Here is a 19535-nt window from a genome sequence, read left to right on the forward strand (position 1 = left end):
CTCTAGGGAAGACATGTGTAGAAATCCAGAAGACCTGGTCACAGCTTCTTTAAAGTGGACCCTAACTCTGGACTCAAAGCAAGAACGGGCAGAGGATCAGAACCAGGCATCACAAAGGAAAACCTCTTTCAATGTTTCATGGCATGGAGGGTCTGGGTTGCAAACCCTCCTCCTCCATGTGCACACCCAGCTCGTCAGCAGAGTGTGTATTCCTAGGGTGCGCGAGGCTCCTTCAGCAGAAGCGCCACTGTCACTATCACCTGGACCTCAGACAGTAAACAAAGGTCAGGTGCTTATTTTTCACACAAAATGAAGTATTTTCCCCACGACAGTTGTAGAAAGAAAAATGGGGTGGTAGGTAAACTTACCAGAAATTAGCTCCTAACTCACTGTGTAAGTGGTGATGGCTGAGATTGTGAGCACTCAGGAAATTTCATCAAGAGGAAGACAGGGAGGTGCGCAGTGTGGATGCACAGGGGGTGGAAACGGGAAGACAGGGAGGTGCACAGTGTGGATGCACAGGGGGTGGAAACGGGAAGACAGGGAGGTGCGCGGTGTGGATGCACAGGGGGTGGAACGGAAGACAGGGAGGTGCACGGTGTGGATGAACAGGGAGTGGAAACGGGAAGACAGGGAGGTGCACGGTGTGGATGAACAGGGAGTGGAAACGGGAAGACAGGGAGGTGCGCGGTGTGGATGCACAGGGGATGGAAACGGGAAGACAGGGAGGTGCGCAGTGTGGATGAACAGGGGGTGGAAACGGGAAGACAGGGAGGTGCACGGTGTGGATGAACAGGGGGTGGAAACGGGAAGACAGGGAGGTGCGCGGTGTGGATGAACAGGGGGTGGAAACGGGAAGACAGGGAGGTGCGCGGTGTGGATGAACAGGGGGTGGAAATGGCTCAGGGACCGCTCAGGCACAAACCCGCTTTCCGTGAACCTCTGTGGAGCAGTCTTTGGCTGCAGCGCTGTTCCAGACACAGAGATTGAGGGTGAGGGTGGCATCTCATCTCTGAATAAACCAGGACTACAAACCAGCTCTCCAGCGTTCCCTCCGTTTTACTATGCCCTTATTCTAAAGCACATCATGGCTCACACTGGGAACACAAAATTCTAAATACTATTGCTTAATTTTTAAAAAGACTTTTAAAAGTATTGATTGCTTTTTATTTATATTATTTATTTATTTTCTTTTATTTTTAAAGAGCAAGGTCTCATGCAGTCCAAGTTGAGGGTGATCTTGAACTTCTGATCCTCCTGACTCCTCCCCACTGCTGGGGTTACAGGCATGCACTCCTACATGCAGTTTTATGTGGTGATCAAACACAGGGCTTTCTGCATGGGAGGTAGGCACGCTGCCAACTGAGTCATAGCTTCAGCTGTGAGCTTTTTGTTTCAGATTATAAAAGTTTTTTTAAGTTCTTTGTAGACCTTTGGAGAGAAGTATAAAGGAATCAAAATGATTCCTAATCCCAGATTTTGAATACAGACACTAATAATGTTTAGATGCCTGTATGTAGGGTTAGGATGACAGGACACGTGTTTAAACTGTCGCTCACGCCACACATGTTTCTCAGGGACATCCACACAGTCGGAATTAAGCCTTAACCATAAGGAAGCTAGCATTCCTCCTCAGTTAGAGACTTAAGGCCGACTGACTTGTCATTGGCCTGGCCACCCAGTGTCCAGCCCCTCCTCTCCCAGCACAGATGTTGCAGTGTGTTAGCTACAAGTGACTTTGGTGTGTAACATACACAGAAGCCACCATTTAAACACGTTTGTAGTGTGCAGCTCAGAGGCATTTAGGTCTTCCATGACAGCACCATCGCTGTCATCTAGTTCTAGAACATTTCACAACGCCATTTCAGAAATTTTAACCCAGGTAGACAGGATCGGATCTATGTGGCGGCAGGCTGTTTAAGATAAAACATGGTCTGAGGGGCAGCCTTAGTTTGGACTGCCAGATGGGGGCCTCATCACCACCATCCAGCACGTTCAGACTAGACAGGTCTTCCCCATGTCACTCCAGGGGATGAGGGAGTCCTCTTCTGGAGACACGTCTGTCCAGCACGCACCTTTCACCACTCCTCCATGTGGTGTGCTCCGATGGCTGCCCTCCCTCCCAGCCACCAGTGCCCAGCATGCGCCTCCGATGGCTGCCCTCCCAGATGCCCATGTCCCTTCACAGACCCTGGAGCACAGCTGTTTAGGGAAATGGTTTTCCTCACCTGGGAAGGACTAAAGATGCAGTTGATGTATAAGGGGAAATAAAAGGATGAGGAATGGCTTCTTTGCTGGAGATAATTGCAATTATCACACTGAGACCCAAGCCATCACAAATACTGTAAAAATCCCGTTTTTACTTAATAGCATTTTAATGGAAATGTCAGGCTTTGGGAATAAAAGTGACTGGTAAAGAAAACATAAATCAAGTTTACTAGTCCTTTGGGATAGTTTCTGCAAAAAATTGAATTTGGTATATCCTTGATTCATTAAAACAGAGGCAAGAATCCTGGAATGTTTTATCTATTATCATTTTTCAAACAAAGTGGAATTCTTTCCATGAAAACAGTTGTGAGAAAACCACCTGTCTCTATTCTGTTTGGAAACCTCACTGCTAAAAATTGCCACCAATTATTAGGGACCTCCTACATGTCCAAAACTGAGCTAACCAGTTTACCTCGGTCATCCCATTGTTTCCAACGACAGGCTTCTGAAGGAGACAGAAACCATTGCCCCTTCACAGGGTGGCCAGGTGCCACTTGCCCAAATTCACGCCATCAGCTGAGGAATCAGCATGACCCTAGGGCCACCTCCCCCATGCCCAAGCAGGGCTCACTATACGGTTCTTATGCTTCCTTGATTTCACTCAAATCCGAGACTTTTCTTCTTCTCTATAAGCCAGAGATTAACAGAGGTGGATATGGCAAGACCAAATCCTAGTTTCACGGCGTTGCCGGACCCTCTCTAGAGGAAGACCTTCCATCTCTTGTTAAGTATGCCTTCGGTCATTTTCCACTCCGAGCTATTTCCTAAGCACTGGTACGTACCAGGAGCTTGTCCCTGCTGCCCAGAGGCACGTGACTGAACGGGGGCAGGGAGAGGCCCATGTGAACCACACTGCTGGTGTCATGTCCAGATGGCCAGTGCAGATTTTGGTCTCAATACTAATTTCCAGAGAAGTTTGCTTGGTTTGGAAGAGAGGGAGACTATGGGAGGTTTTGATGCAAGGAGAGGCACGATGGGAACTGGCCACAGTGAGGGAGATCAGCTAGCAACACAGATGACTTATAAAGAAGGACCTTAGGAAACTCCTGGAAGTCTAGAATTCAAGGGAGTCTGACCTTTTTGATTCTCTGGACCATGTTGGATAAGGAAGCCTTGCCTTAGGGTGCACATTAAATCTAAGTTGTTTGGGTACACACACACACACACACACACACACACACACACACACATATACATACATATGCTTAATTTTTGTGACTTTGTGATTTGTGAGATATGATGTTGATGTTGCACCTATAAAATTCATGCTTGAGACTCACATAATAGAGTTATCAGAAAGATGTAAAATAATCTCATGAAATTTTAAGTAGGTTTATGATTTTGTGTTGGGCTGCATCAGTGGCTGTTCTGGACTGCAAGAAGCCCTTGTGTTGGGCTGCATGAACCCTTAGCACAGGGGTTGGACATCATGGTACATCAACCATCTTGAAAGTGGGGCCCATGGACTTGCTGCTTTGGTGTCTCCTGAGGACTTGCCAGAAATGAACATTCATGCTGTAGAAACTTTGTATGGGCTGGGCCAATAATCTGGGAGGTTCAGACTCAGGGCGGAGTCAGAGACTCACTATTAGACAACAGCAATCTGGGAGGTTCAGACTCAGGGCGGAGTCAGAGACTCACTATCAGACAACAGCAGATGAGGTCTGCCTAAGCCAGGGCCAGTGGATGAGCATGGAGCTAGGCAGCCACTGCAGAGGACTTCCTGGGTAGAAATGGCAACCACTGTTTAAAAATAGGGACAAGGAGGCCGAGAATCGGCAGATTTCTGGCAAAGCTGTGTCCTGACAGGATGCCCTGCGGCCTGGGGGCTCTACAGGACAGAGATGTAGTGGGCCTCTTTCCCTGCTGTTTGGCACGGTCCCTCCATCGCTAAATTTCAAAAGTGCATGTAGCACACCGATGCTCATGGAGAAATGCTAACCACGCACCATGCAGTGCCTTAAATTAGGACTGCAGCTAATTTAAAGCGTCTCAGGATGAAGTCGCTAAAAATAAATGTAGCTACCAAAAAGCCCAGCTCCATCACTTGATATATCTCTGCCGTGACAGAGCCCCATTTGCTTGATTGGTTACATGATGCAGTTTGAAGAAGAGGTACAGACTGTGGTTGAGCAGGGCAGACCGGGCACACGCTCCCAAGAGATGAAGAAAGAACTTAAAGGGAAGCCTCTGTTGACATATTCAAGTCCTTTTAAGAGGCAGACCCAGGCGGAGTCCTACCTGCGCGGCTGCCTCCCCCAAACTCTGGCCACTCCCACCCCATGTGATCTCTTTCTCTGAGGCAGGACGTACCCTCACTAGCAACACGCACACTGTTGCCGCCATTGCTGTCAGCCAGTAAATACAGCGGCTTTTAATTCTGTGCCTTCTGTAAAATCTCAAAAAGTGGACATTTTATTTTATTTACTTATTCTTCTCTCATACAATATATCCTAACTGCAGCCTCCTCTCCTTCCAGTCCCCTTCTCCTCCCCATATCCACTGCTCCTGTTTCCCTTCAGAAAGGAGCAGACCTCCCGGGGACATCAACCAAACATGGTGTAACAAGATTCAGTAAGACCAGGCACATCCTCTCATATCAAGGCTGATGAGGCGATCAAGGAGGAGGAAATAGGTCCCACAAGCAGGTAAGAGAATCAGAGACACCCTGACTTGCGTTGTTTGGAGTCTAACAAAACCCCAAGCTAAAGAGCACAGCATGTATGCAGAAGGCCTGGTATAGACCATGACAAAGTGGATGCTATATTCCTACTTTACAGGAAGGGGAACCAGGACATAGGAAGACAAACCAATGCACGGTAGAGCCAGGATAGAAAAAATGTGCATATATATATATATCTATATATTTGTATATACATGTGTACATGCATGTAAATCTAGATTCCAGACATGAGAGAAAACACGATATTTTAGGTGGCTCCATTTTAGATATGAGGGAAATGTGCTCAGACAAGTCAACCACCTTGCAAAAGTCATTCCACTATTAAATTTGAACGCAGAGCTGTTTAGGTTCAAAACTGGACTCTTTCCCTTCATTTTCTCAGCTCGACTCATTTTCTTCTCCTTATGGAGAGAATCTTTTACTTTATTCTGCAAAGAAGGCTTAACGGGGAGAATGGATGAGGGTGGACAGAGCCAGTGCCAGCACGAAATGGGGAAGCTGCCTAAGGTCTAAATCCAACCTTCTATGAGGCGCCAACACGAACCAATGAAGCAGCTCCTGGAAGGTCAATCGCTCATCTGAATGTGCTTGCCCGATTTTGCTTGCCAGACAGATCAGTTTGTTACTTGACCACCATGGGCTCTTGTAACTCATGACACAGAGTGTTTGTGGAATGCAAAGAAGCAAGGAAGTCGAAGGCAACAGCAGCCCATCTCTCTTCCGGCTGGGGGATGCTTCACGGAGCCATGACCTGGGCTGGCGCTTGAGTGTTTTCTTGCTTGGCCAGACAATGAATCGGCAGCAGGACAAATGTGAGGACCCAGTCTCGTGGCTGCTTCCCCAGACCTGGAGGCGAGTCTTTTGGGAGCTGGAGAGCCCTTTAGGGGTCACCGAGCCCAGCTCTCTCGTTTTCATTTTCCAGATGAAGGACCTGACAGCTCATTTTCCACAGGCCTCCCAGTAAGCGTGGCAGGGCACTCCCCGTGTCAAGTGCCTCCCTGCTGTCCTCTGGCTATGCTGCAGTACAGTCCGTAGGTGGCATGTTCTGTGCACACTGCTCAGGAAGCCATGCCACTGTGGCGCCTCTCTGCTAGGATGTAGGCCTGGTGAGCTGGATGGTTTGGGGGTCAGGAGATCACTAAATCAAGGAATAATTGGATCATCTCTCTGCTGCTTGAAGACACATGACCTTCGGCAAGTCACGTAATCTCAAAGTTTTATATAAGACAGAATAATAACGGTTCCATAGCCCACAGACCTGATAGAGGTAACAGTAAGCAGAGAGTGGAACATGAGCTTACACAGAGCCTTGGTCCTGTTGGCCACTTCTGTCACAATCACTTGTTTCTTCTTCATCTCAAAAGGTCACCAGCCGACTCCAGCCCCACCTCACGTAACTAAGACAGGGTTGTCTGATGGAGGAAGGTCATTGGTTAAATAAAAAGAAACTGCTTGGCCCTCATTGGTTAGAAGATAGGTGGGAGGAGTAAACAGAACAGAACGCTGGGAGGAAGAGGAAGTGAGCTCAGACTCCACAGCTCTCCTCTCGGGAGCAGACGCCTCAGAGAGACACCATGCTCCCAGCTCCCAGGCAGATGCACGCAATGAAGCTCTGACCCAGGATGGCCATAGGCTAGAATCTTCCCGGTAAGTGCACCTAGGGGCGCTACACAGATGATTAGAAATGGGCTAAATTAATATGTGAGAATTAGCCTAGAAGAGGCTAGATAGAAATGGGCCAAGCAGTGATTAAATGAATATAGTTTGTGTGTTGTTATTTCGGGCATAAGCTAGCCAGGCAGCCGGGGTGCTGGGGATGCAGCCCCGCCGCCCTTATTACTACAGTTGTCTTCATTGCTCAGGCTAGCTAGACCAATGAGACTTTCTTCTTCTAGCTTAGACTGGGCTCCATGGTGCCCATGAGAACTCACTAAACATACCTTCCCTGATGTTTCAGTCTTGGCTCAGGGTTTCTGCTATCTTGACGTCCTGTACTGATGGTGGTGTTGCTCCCCCATCCCGCTGTCTACCAGGAATAGTAAACACAGGAGTTAAAGGGCGTCAGCAACGATTTGCCTCATTTTCTTTCTGAAATAACTTTGCAAAGTAGAGGCCAAGTCTTTCCTTGAGGGGAGACTTCTCGTGAGAGGCCAAGGCCAGGTCTCATCTTCATGATCCCCGGCTCAGAGTGTTTATGTGAGCAAAGGTGAGGAAAAATATTACATTGAGCTGGAATGCCCGATGGCTGGAATTCCACATAGATTCTGAGCACTTTGGCTGGGGGGAAGGTGACACTCGTCAGGGCTTTACTTTTCTCCAGAACCCAGAGAACGTTCTTCAAAGTCTGAGGTCGCCCTGAACAGTGTCCTGTCCTGAGGCATGCTAGGCCAGATCCCCAAGGGGAACGCTAGTGCCTCGTGTTCTCCTGACCGCCAGCCTTCTCTTCCCTGCCTACCTTCCCTCCCTCATCACTCAACTGTTCCATCTTTTCTCTATAATTTTCTAGGAAGAAAGTCATCCTCCCTTTGTCCATCATCATACTCTATGTTGTCACTTGTTTTGTTTTTTGAGACAGGCTTTCTCTGTGTGACCCTGACTGTCCTAGACCTTGCTCTGTAGACCAGGCTGGCCTCAACCTCAGAGATCCACCTGCCTCTTCCTCCCAAGTGCTGGGATTAAAGGTGTGTACCACTATGCCTGATCATCATCATATTCTTGATCACTACCAAACTGTCAACTTCATTATCATCACAACCATCATCTTTATCATCATTATCATTCCCTGCACCGGTATCAACATAGTCAACACCATCACCTTGATCACAGTCACCAGCATCTCAACCATCACCTTCATAGTCATCACCATCATCATGGTCATGGTCCTTTTCATCATTGTTACTATCATCGTCACTATCATCAGGATCACAATCATTTCTGCCATCACCATCCTCTTCAGGATCATCACCATCATCATCACCATGACCACCTCCATTACCACCATTGCCATTATCATTGCTGTTATCACCATTATTATAATGAAATTCACTGAGAACTTATTCTCTAATCTTCAGGATGCAAAACTCATAATACGCTTGATTTTTTTCTTCACAGAACTTATCAAGCTTAAATGACTAATTTTTTAACTGTCCATGGAATATCTGTTTCTTTCTGAAAAATTCCAGAAGGGCAAGCCCTGTAGTTGCTTGACCTATGACTAACCTTGTCGCCCTCACAAAGCCTCATTGTGCATGTATCTTGCAGTGAGTATATTCGTATTTGAAAGATTTCTCACAGTACTCTAGACACAATGACTAACCTGAGTTTACATCTGGTGACCTTGAGGCTTAGGGAGGGTGAACTAGTGGCCTTAGTGAGGAGGGTGTGATTGGAACTCTATGCCGTACCCCATGTTCCTAATCCCTACCCATCTCTACGTCAGAGCAAACCTTTCTTTTCCCTTTTCTCTCTCAGTCACTGCGAGATCCTGCATGCATTCTGGGAAATGAAAATTTTTTGGTGGATTCGGCAAGAGACAGTGTGACAATTGTAATCAGCAGTTGTATTAGCCTGCCCCACCCCCTCCAGAATTAGCAGGAAAGGCTAACTTGAGCTTTCATTATGCAGCTCTGCTAATGAAGGGATCCTCTTAATTACACACTCGGTGCAAGGCTGCAACACAAAACAGTTTAGTATTTAAACACAGCTCTGTGTCAAAGTACGGGCTGCGTGAATGCGGGGGAAATGGGGACAGCCGTGTGTGTAGATGGCATCTTTGCTAAAGCTGCTTTCTTCTTGGCATCCACTGTCACCCAAACCCATCCATTGTCTGCAGAGGCCCTACATCTCTCTTGACTGCTGTGTATCCCAGGAGTCCTCATTCAGGGGTTTCACAGGACTCTACCAGGCTAGAGAGTGACTGAGCAGACTTCCAGTCAACTCTGTTACTGGCTGATTTTCTGGGCGCATTCTCTTAACCTCATGGTGCCAGCACACCTACCCGAACCCTGAAGGACTGGTGTTGAACCCCAAACCACCTTCTCTCAGTGACATGGGGCTCACAACATTTGTATCCCACTTTCTTTGTGAGCCACTCAGTAGGAGCTCTGAGTTAATGTGAGGGGCCCTTCAGGTACAAACCATTCTCCTGTCTCTGTGTGTGCATCTGGTCCCTGTCCAGTAGACCAGCAATTCTCCTATGTGCTGAGTGTCAGTCTGTGGCTTCCAGAGCCAGACCTCATGCCCGGGAATGTATGCACTTGGGTCCGGGAGGCTGAAGACCTGTGTACCCTTCATCTCCAGTCAGGTTCTGATTCTTTTTGTCCTTCACAGCTCCCCTTAGAGACCAGCCACAGCCTCTTTCCTCCCTCACACTTAGAAGTATATTTCCTGCATTTCCCATGGTACTTCTTGTGGAATGCATCATTTTCTAAGCTTGCAGCATGGCCGTTTCTCCTGAAAGACTGTTGGAAACAATGACTTGTGTTGCCCTGGTCTCCTTACATTTCACACGTGTGAGGAAGGCCTGCTAGTGAGTGACCATGTAATCAATGTGTTCTTGAACAGTTATGACAGGAAGACTCAGGGTGATTCTGGCTGAAGGCAGGCATACCATTTGCTGGATGTCATTGTCAGGGAAGTATCTGACTTCCTTAAGATTAACTACATGGCTAATATAGTTACTAACTCATAATGATAAGTATAACTTCATCCTGGATCCATCTTGTACTAACTGTATGGCTCTTAGGAAATTGTGTTATTGCTCAGCCTCAGTTTCCTTTTGGTGAAATGGAAATGGACGGTATAGTCTGGCTCCCAGAGCTGTGGAGGGATTCGGTGGGAGCACAAAAATAAGGGGCTGGCATCCAGGCTGAATCATGGTGTGGAAAGCTGTTGTCACTCAGGATGTGTGCACATACATGTTGTATACCTGTGAGTGAGATAGATAGAGAGACAGATAGACATATAGCCCATCTTGTTATGTAGCTTAAGATGGTCTCGAACTCAAGATCCTCCAGCCTCAACCTCCCAAGAACTGTCATGTCATGGACACATATTTTATCAAGTACCCACTCCGCAGTGAGGGACAGAAGGTCAGTTCAAGAACACCTTGTCCAGGAGAGTCCACCTCCTCTATTCTACAATCTCCTTCTCCTTAAAGGACTCTGGCCCTAACGAAATTTGGTGTTTTCTTTTGTTGCTGCTGTTTTATTTTGCTTTGTTTTGAATCAGCTAATAAATTAGGCATGCATATATTAACCATCAGGTCCAAAGAGAAAGTCTGACTTTTTTCTTTATGCGATTTTGAATCTCCTTAACAAAGAGTTGTTGTCAAAATCCATTAAAGTATTTAATTTCTCTTATCACTGCTCAATTCCCTGAGCAGACATCCAGACAGTGTGCTGTACTGTTTTGTACAGAAGCACCAACTGTTTAGTTATGGCAGTACATGCTTTAGGTGATGTCTCCCTGATGACTAGAGGCCACATTGATTTCAAGCACAAGGTTAAGTTGAGGAGGTGGAGCGGTAAGAGATGCAGGCATTGTGGAGATCAAATAGGCTTGCCCTGTTTACTAGCTGAGTTCCCAGCGAAAAACCAAATATAGAGGAGCCGGGAAAATGCCAGACGTGCCATTGCTTCTCAACACAAGACAGTCGAAAAGTCTCGAGGGTGTGATGACATAGGGACCAGGCTCTCGAGGCTGCCTTCCTCCCCCAATTCTTCCAGCGACAACTGTGCTAAGACTGTAACTTGCCTTTTTCCTCACTTTGTGTATGGGAGGGGCACACTTATTTTGTGTGTATGGGTGTTTTGCCTGAAGGTATGTATGTGCTATGTGTACGGCACCTGTGGAAGCCAGAAGAGGGTGTAGGATCCCCTGAAGCTACACTTACAGGCAGTGGTGAGCCTCCATGTGGGTGCTGGGAATCCAACCCAAGTCCTCTAGAAGGACAGTCAGCACTATTAACCACTGAGCCTCCAGCCCTCCCTTTTTTTGGTCTGCGACAAGATCTGTCACCAACCTTGAGCTTGCCAGTTAGGTAGGGACCCACCTATCTCCATCTCCTGGACATAGGAATTATAAATACCTGTCCGTGCACCTGCTTGACTGCTTCTGTAAGTACCGGTGCTCAAACTCAAGGCCTCACGCTCACACAGCGAGCACTGTACCAATCAAGCTGTCTCCCTAGGCCACTTGACATGTCTTAAACAGTAACTCCTGTTAACACCCATTCATCCAAATAAATTAATATCTACTAAACTGGATGCACCCAAAGGTTTCCAGACCAACGGAACTATCGTGGGGACCTCATTTTTCAAGGTGGGGGGACAGAGTCCTCAAGATTCATCTTCACTACTAACAAGCAGGCACTGAAGTCAGAGCTTGCCTCTTCCTCAGTTGTCATGGCAACAACTAGCAACCTACCCACCCACCTCACCCTGCCACACACAAATGCCACCTGCAGTAGGGTAGGATGTATGGGAAGCGGTGGTCCAGGAACAGGGGTAGCTCCTGTCCAGGGAATACCACAGTGTTCACGTGAGACGTATTGTCTCATGTGTTTTGTGTTTTTAACACAAAACAAAATCAGTGAAAGTGTCTTTTGTCAGGAGGAGGAGCAGCTTTTAAGGTGGTTCTGGGGAGATCATCAGTGCCACCAAGGCCCTGCTGGAGAATGTGCATCAGAGAGAGACTGGGAGACCTTCCCAGGTTCAGTCTTCCATCAGCTGTCGCGGGCTCAGAACACGCTTCCCGTACCTGACAGAAGGCAGCCTGAACGCCCCTGGAACAACAGAGAGCAGTGTGCCCAGTTCATAGGCAAGACTGAGTACTGGTGACCACTGACTAACGAGTATGGCAGCTAGCTAGCTTGATTTCTGCCTTGTCACCACAGAGGGCACAGCAATCTGCCCAAACATGTTTAATTTTCTTCCTCTTTGAAAAGTCACCTTCTAAGTCCACACCTGCCAGACAAATCCATCCAGATGTCCCACCTGCATCTCAGTGGGTCCAGCGTTTGCTCTGGCTCTTCTCTGGTCCTCACCCTGGTTTCTGCGGAGCTGCTTTAGGAGGTTCTGGAGAGTCTCCGTGGTTTGAAAGCACAGAGGACAGTGTCCGCGGTGAAGCCAGGATGCCTGGGCTCTGTCTGAGTCCACGCTCGCATCCAAGCATGCTGATCTTTACTGCGGTCCTTGGAGGTTCTTCATCTTCTTCCTAGGGTTCCCATCTTCCAGATGAGACACTACCCAAGAGACCAGGATGTCACAATTTGCCCAGTGCTGTCCAGAGTAGGGCAGATTATGAGTGTAGATCTGCCTGACTCTGGGGCTCACACCCTGCCTTCAGCCCCCCTCTCCCAGCCAGCCTGGAGTCTCCTCCCCGATTTGACTTATTGGAGGCAGGACCTCACTACCGCATATCCTGGGCTGGACTTGAATTTACTGTCCTCCGCTTCCTGAGTGCTGGGATTGCACACGTGTGCCATCACACCTGATTCAGGACTATCCTGGTTACATGTTGACTCCATAAGACTGAAGCCAGCTCCATGTTTGGGATGGGATGGGCGAGTAGCCAACTGGAGCTTCTTCGAGAGTGCTAGTTCAGAGCCAGCCTGCCTGGATCCCACTCCAAACCGCAGGATGCTTTCTTTCCTCCTCTTCATCCTCCCCTCCTCCTATCTTCTTTTTTTGGGGGGGGGGAATCTCACATATGTGTGTCATGTCGTTGTGATCAGATCCACCTGTACCCCTCCCTCCCACTCCTCCCCTCTCTTCTCACCTCTCCTCTGTTCCCCGCACCATTTGTTCTGAATTTCATCCGTGCGCTCCTTTTATAAACCCTGAGTCCACTTAGTGCTCCTCTGTGTGCGTGGGTGGAGGGCCATCTACTGGAGCATGGGTAGCCTCTCAGGGGCCATAGCCCTCTAGAAATCTGACTCTCCTCCATCCGTTTCCAGTATTTCCTCAGGGAGGGATGGGAGGTTTTGTCCCCTCCCCGTCCATGCTGGGACATTATCTGGCTTGGTCTTGTGCGTGTTGCCACAGCCACTCTGAGTCCATGCGTGCGACTGTCCTGTTGTGGCCAGGAAACACTGTTTCTCTGTAGTCCCCCACCACCTCTGACTCCTACAGTCTCTCTGCCCTATTCCAAGAGGAGGGGGTGACTAGATATAGATACAGATCCAGCCATCTGTGACTAAATAACCCATAGTCACATTGACCAGTCGTAGAGAGACCATGTCTTCTTGTGTGACCTTAGCAAGACAACCTGGAAGAAACTGCTGGTTAAGGGCTAAAGGACATTGATGGATTAAACTATGCCCCACATTCCAGACATGTCCAGGTACTAATCCCTAAGACTATGGCTGTCTGGGTCAGACAAAATCAAAGGTTGGAGATCACCTGGATTTAGAGAGGACTCTACATCTGGTGGCAGCTGTCCTGAAGTTGTGCAGAGGGAAGGGCCGCATGACCCTGTACAGGCAGGGACTGGAGTGATGGCATTACCAAGGAACAAACCAGGGACTCCTGAAGCTGTCTTTCTCTACTACACCAGAAGAGCTGTGACCCCTGATTGGCACACAGGGTCCAGAACCACAAGGGGATCCGTTTCTGTGGCTTTGTGGCCCCATCTGTTGGTGACTGGTTGAGGCCGTGTTCAGAAATGAGCAGAAGGCCTCAGCATTCTCCTCCTTGGAATGGAAATCACAGAGGGTTATTCTGAAACAATGTAGAAACAGCTTCAACAGAACCTGGTGCACAGTGGGCCCTGCAGGAAAGTCAGGTGCACAGAACCAGTCAAAAACCTTCCCAGGCGCCACCTTGTAAACATCTTCCTAGGCACACCTGGCTGCCTGCCGCCGCCTTGGCTCTCAGTTTGGCAAACTGCTTAACTTCAGACGCTAGAAATCAGAGAGAGGAGCAGTCCCTGAGAGCCCACCTGCCAGGGATAAGGGGACAGGCCAGTGGCGTCTGTGTCCTTGCAAGGCTGGTGACTAAGTGCTGGCCTCTCTCCAGCCTGAGATGATGAGTCTGTCACAGTGAGTTTCACAGAACATCTGTTTCCGAGCAAGCTGGTTGTCTCAGGCTGGCTCCAGCGGTAACAGTATGTTTTCCCTATACACAGCTGTGACATGTTCACTAAAGCCCAGCGTTTCTACATATGACCCATTTCCTAAGTGGCAGAGCTCATCGAACTCTTCACAAGCATAGCAACATGTGGACAGCCTAGGAAGCTTCCTTTGCCGCCACAGACCTGAGACAACACTGTGACTTACAGGGACACTGTTGGTGGAAGGAGACAGCACTGTTTCTAAAACTGGTCCCTCTAACGGCTGTGCCTGATTCAGGCCTGTGGGCTTCATGCATATGGATGGAAGTCATGGCTGAATGATAACCTGCAATTTCTCTGCCAGTGTTAATCGACTTTGGTTGGTTACTGAGAATTTGACTAGGATGTGCTATGCCGGTGCACACACCAATGCTTCCTAGGATCTGAACACGGCTTTACTGGATTTGATTCAATTCCAATTCCAGCTTGAGATAAGACCTCATGAAGTAGAGCGTACCACGTGAGATGGGCACACCGTGCCTTGGCATGGGGTGGGGGAGAGGCAGAGGAAGACCTAAATAGGAGAGAGACAGATGCTGTCTTCATGGTCTGAGGGGCAGGGGAACAGAGACTCCTAGGGGAAGACTGGGATAGCTGGGGCACTGGGTTAGCCCAGAATCTGTTGGTCTTCCCAGGACAGTCTACTTGCTCAGAGAGTCAGAGGCTCTGGAGTGGGTCGAGCTTTCTGCCACCCAGGTCCCCGCTGACTTGCAGCTCTTTGGCTGTTAAGCTGTCACTCCTTATCCAGTCGTGTCACCAGGAGACCACTGTCTGTCTCTCTGCTGTCACTCCCTCTACACTTCTCAGTTTCCTGTGTTCTACACGGACCCCATACCTTTGTTTTCCTTGGCAGTCTGACACTGGGACCCCCAAATGCCATCGGGGTCAATCCCATCCGGACTGACAACTAAGATTCCAAGGTCAGGTGTGAATGGGCAGAAGGCAGGGCACACAGTGTGCCTTCCCCAATCATCAGACGCCCGAAGACTGCTGCTCCCCAAGAGAAAACAAAGAGGCTCTGGGGCAGACCTGAGCTCAATGTCCTTGTTCTGTATGCAGGCAAGGATTGAGCTCTGCAGGTGGAACATGACTTGTCCACGAAGGTCTGGCATATAAAGGGGTCATCCAGATTCCTAGACCTTGCAGGGACATTATCCTCAGGTCTTCGGGGCCACATTATCTTCGTGGCCACAGTCAGCTCTTCGCAGACAGCAGCTGGGTTGGGGTCATCTGTGGCCCTCAGGCAGCAGCATGGGACTCAGTCCACATTACTTTGGCCTAGCATGGCCCTGTACATATATCTCAGACACGGACACATCCCTTAAGAGGGATAATTTCAGGACTCTACCGACCAGCTCTGAGCAGGAATTTTCCCTGCCTGGAACATCATGTGGAAAGAGATTACACAACAGTCAGAGATGCCATGTCACGTGGCCATGCTATCTTCCTTCTGTGTATCTGTGACTCTGCTGCCAGAGGCCATGGCCCAGAGGCCCCACACTGGGAGCTTTGTACATAGTCCTACCAGCCCCTCTCCACAGACGGGAACCGAGCTTGGGGAAGCGAAAGGGTTTGCCCAAGGTCACACAGCTCAGAAGTGCTGGAGCACTGGAGGGTTCTGCCTCAGCCCAGCTGTGGGAAGAGCAAAAATGACTGAGAAACGTCAAGGGTTTGCTCTGGGCAGGGCATGGAAGTGTGGGTGTCCTTAATCCTTTCCCACCCCTGCCCCCACGACTCTCCAGGCAAGGATAAACAGGTTTAGAGACTCAAAGTGAAGTTTCCGGGTGACCCACACCCAACTAGAGAGAGACAGAGCCTAGAGTCAAAGCAGGGCCTGTGTGAGGAGCTTTGCCTGGGGACTCTGCATGCCTGACTTTGAGAAAACTACTTAGAAAACATTTTAGGGCTGGTGAGGTGGCTTAGCAGGTAAAGGTGCTGGCTTTGAGATTTCAAAAGTCCATACCAGGCCCAGTCTTGTTCTCTCTCTAGTCCTGTGGATCAGATGCAAGCTCTCAGCTACTGGTCCAGCACCATGCCTACCTGCCTGCTGCCATGCTCATCAGTATGATCATAGACTAACCCTCTGAAACAGCAAGCCAGCCCCCAGTTAAATGCTTTCTTTTATAAGTTGTCTTGGTCATGGTGTCTCTTCACAGCAGTAGAACAGTGGGTGAGACACTCAGTCAGCACTCAGGTGCAAGGGGTCGGGGTGGAGACTCTTGGGATCATGGGATGCATGGAGAATCTGCCTCCTTTCCTTCAGAAGTCCTGTCCCTTCCCATCTCATCTCTCACATTTTGGCAGCCTGCCCTTGGAGCGTAGAAAACATCCATGTCTACTCTCTTCCCAGAATGCACTCTGTTTATAATCCCTGCGTCACAAAGTTGAGAATCTCCGAGGACCTTGGGAAGCAGCTGTGCCCATCCCTTGCTTTTCTACCTGAAAACACAGGTTCCAGCAGGTTCACTGACGTGTTCACGTCACCCATCTTGTCAGGAACATCACTCTCTTTCCTGTCTAGCTGAACCTGTGAGGCCCTGGAGGAATCTACATTTTAGTCTAAATCTCATCCTGGCCCATGGAATCATTGAAGAGAAGCTCATTTGTAGCCTGCACTCTTTCCAGCCAGCAGCAAGCAGGTGGTTCCAGATGTTAGCGTCTCCCTTGCTCTCACTGTCCTTTAGAAAAGCAGCCTGCCACCAGCAGAGGGGTGACAGTGACCTGTTTCAGTCTGTCACTCTCTCGGGAGAAGTACCCCTCTGCCTGCCTAGAAGCGATGGCTATCTGTGCAGGAACACAGCTCTGTCTGTGGACTTGTGTGGACGGACAGAGGGAGGCAGCAGCAGAGGCGAGGCTGAGCTGGGGGTTAGGGGTTGTGGGAGAGTCGGGAAGGCAGGTGAGGGGCGCCCTGGTTGACAAAGAACCCTGGTCCCAGTCTCTTGGCCAGGGATCCATGAGTCATCTACAACTTCCAATAACGAATGCACGAGTCCGTTCCCAGAGGAAATCATTACTCCTAATTATTATTATTAGGCATAATGACTAATTAGTTAAAAATAGCTACCATTTACACAGTGCCAACTTACGGCTGCTTCTTAATGTGTATTTTTTCCCTATTTTACTCTTTCAGGCTTATTTTCTATTTTTCTAATTATAAAGTCAATATGTGCTCAAAGAAAAAAAATATCAAAAAGATCCCAAAAAGTAGAAACAAAGGGGCAAAATATTCAGCATTTGGTTCACGGCGAAACATTGGAGCCATTATTAAGTTGCTGCTGGCTTCCGGCCTTTCTTCTCCATCCTTCTCCATATGTATATGTGTATTTGTGTGTGAGAGAAAGAGAGGAGAGATGGGAGGGATAGGGAGAAGAAGGAAGAGGGAGAGGGGGAAGAAAAACAGACTGACACACACCTCGCAAAGTTGAGCCCCAGTGTAGGAAAGGGGTGGGTAGGGACCCTCACTCCCTCCTCTCTTCCATGTTCAGACTCCTCTGCCCATCTGGCTCGATAGCCCAGGCTAGCCTCCCAAGGACTAGGATTCCAGGTATTGTGCCACCAGCCCTGGCTTATGTGGGGATGGATTCCATTGCATTTTGCTGCCTCATTCCCTGTCTGGTCCCCTGCTCCGTACCTGCTGGGAAAAGCGATGTGGTAAAGAGACTGCTACTCGGCTGTCAGTACCTGGCTACGGAAAGCGAGGAGCCCTTAAGCTTCGATGAAGACATTCTGTCAGAAACTGCAGGGATTCTGTGTTTTCTGTCCATACAGATATCTGGAAAGCTGAAATCAGAAAGCATAAGGAACTATTTTTTTGCAAGCTGCTTTGCATGACAGAGATAGCTGAAGTAAGTTCTACAGAAAGGTCATCCACAGGGTGGTGGGTGGGGCGGGGTGGGATGACATATGAGACAGTATGCATGCCCAGAGGGCCTGGGGTGCCAGGAGGCAGGAAGGACTTAGAGTCTACTTCCTGACAAATGGCTGAACAGGACCAAAATTTCCCAGAGTCCTTTTGTTGACACGGACAGAAAAGTAGGTGAAATAGCTTACGTGACAAGCACTGGGCATTGGGCACAGGGGATATAAAATAAACATCACAGTGTCCCCTCCTAACAGGAGCTCACAGTGGGGACAAAGGGTCTCAAAGGAGTAGTTACATAGGCTGAGGTGTAGTGAGAGGAGCAGAGGAAAACCAAGCCATAACAAACGCTCACACACTAAACCCAGAAATAAACAAAACCCCTCGAGATCAGAACTCTACCATCTCTCCATGTGAGGATGCATGGCTGAGAGAAAAGTTACACCAGAAGCAATTGTTAAAGGCTTTGTTTGTAACTGCGATCCCGTGTTCATGGAAATATAACTCTAAAGATGAAGGACGAAATCAAACCTTCTCTTCTCTGAAGTTTTTGCTCACTTGACAGTCTCAGGCTCTTTCTAACAGGAAAGGCTTTGGGAAGAGGATGACTGAAATGCATTTTGTTTCCCCCCAAAGCTCACTGCATGTTCATATATGGGAGCCTACGGGCACACTTATTTTGTGTATGCATACATATGTGTATGCCTATGTCTGCATATGTGCATGTTTGTATGTGTATTTGTGTGTGCACCTGTTTATGTCGACCAGAGGGAACTTACCAATGAAAAGGGCCTATTTGGCTGACAGGTAACAGCCATCACTGAGAGAAGGCAAGGCAAGAACTGAATAAGAGACCATGGAGGAGTTCTGCTTACTGGTTTGTTTTCCTCGGCTTGCTCAGCCTGCTTTCTTATACAGCCTAGGGCCTAAGCGAGGTGCTGCCCACAGTGACATGGACCTTCTGCCATCAATCATCAGTCAATAAGATGCTCCACAGACTTTCTTATAGGCCAATCTGATTGGGGTAATACCTCAGTTGAGGTTGCTACTCCCTAGTTAACTCTGTCAGCTTGACAAAAAGTAAACAGCATGGAGGGCAAACTGGGATAGGCTGGGCCTGAGGGAAAATGGCTGTAGTATGGGGTTCCAGTCCCGTGATCCTAACCATCCTGCCACACAATCCCTACTCAAGTATCGATGGCATTTGTGTCTTTATGGGGTAAACATGGCCCTCCATGGGACAGGGACACTTCACTGCAGGAAGTGGAAACATGTCCAGCAAGGAATCACACCTGCCTGGTGTTTGTCTTCACAGCAGCTCCTGCACAATGCCCGCCCCTGTCCTGTCCCCGATATCCTCAGGGAAGACTCCGTCTTGTGCCCCTTCCCCATCTTGCTGCACAGTCCCTCTCAGGGAATGTGCTATGTGACAGAGCGGCTGCCATCCCATCACCTATTTTCCTGGTTCCCTTGGTTCCATTGTGCCAGCCATCTTGGACTCACCTGGCACAATTCCTATGCCTCTGAGCTTGCTTACTGCTTTGTCTGCCAGTGTGTCTACCCTAGTCTGGCTTCCTTGTTCTTTGTCCCTTCTTCAGGAGGCTTTGCCTTATA

At 48.7% G+C, this 19535-nt stretch overlaps 1 protein-coding gene across 3 annotated transcripts in view; it reads right to left on the minus strand.

Annotated features, from left to right (window-relative positions):
• Positions 1 to 19535, minus strand: part of Ttll11 (tubulin tyrosine ligase like 11) — a 224135-nt gene that overhangs the window by 46353 nt on the left and 158247 nt on the right. For 2 of the 3 annotated variants that reach the window (XM_041674424.1, XM_041674422.1), the window contains one exon: positions 17744 to 17842. The exons of the other annotated variant lie outside the window; for it this stretch is intronic. In XM_041674424.1, coding sequence (XP_041530358.1) covers positions 17744 to 17842 — 99 coding nt within the window. The remainder of the gene's footprint in view (positions 1 to 17743; positions 17843 to 19535) is intronic. 3 annotated transcript variants of the gene reach the window in all.

Source organism: Microtus oregoni, unplaced genomic scaffold (genome assembly GCF_018167655.1).
Source record: "Microtus oregoni isolate MIOR12 unplaced genomic scaffold, Mior012 000025F_ref0000491, whole genome shotgun sequence".
NCBI lineage: Eukaryota > Metazoa > Chordata > Mammalia > Rodentia > Cricetidae > Microtus > Microtus oregoni.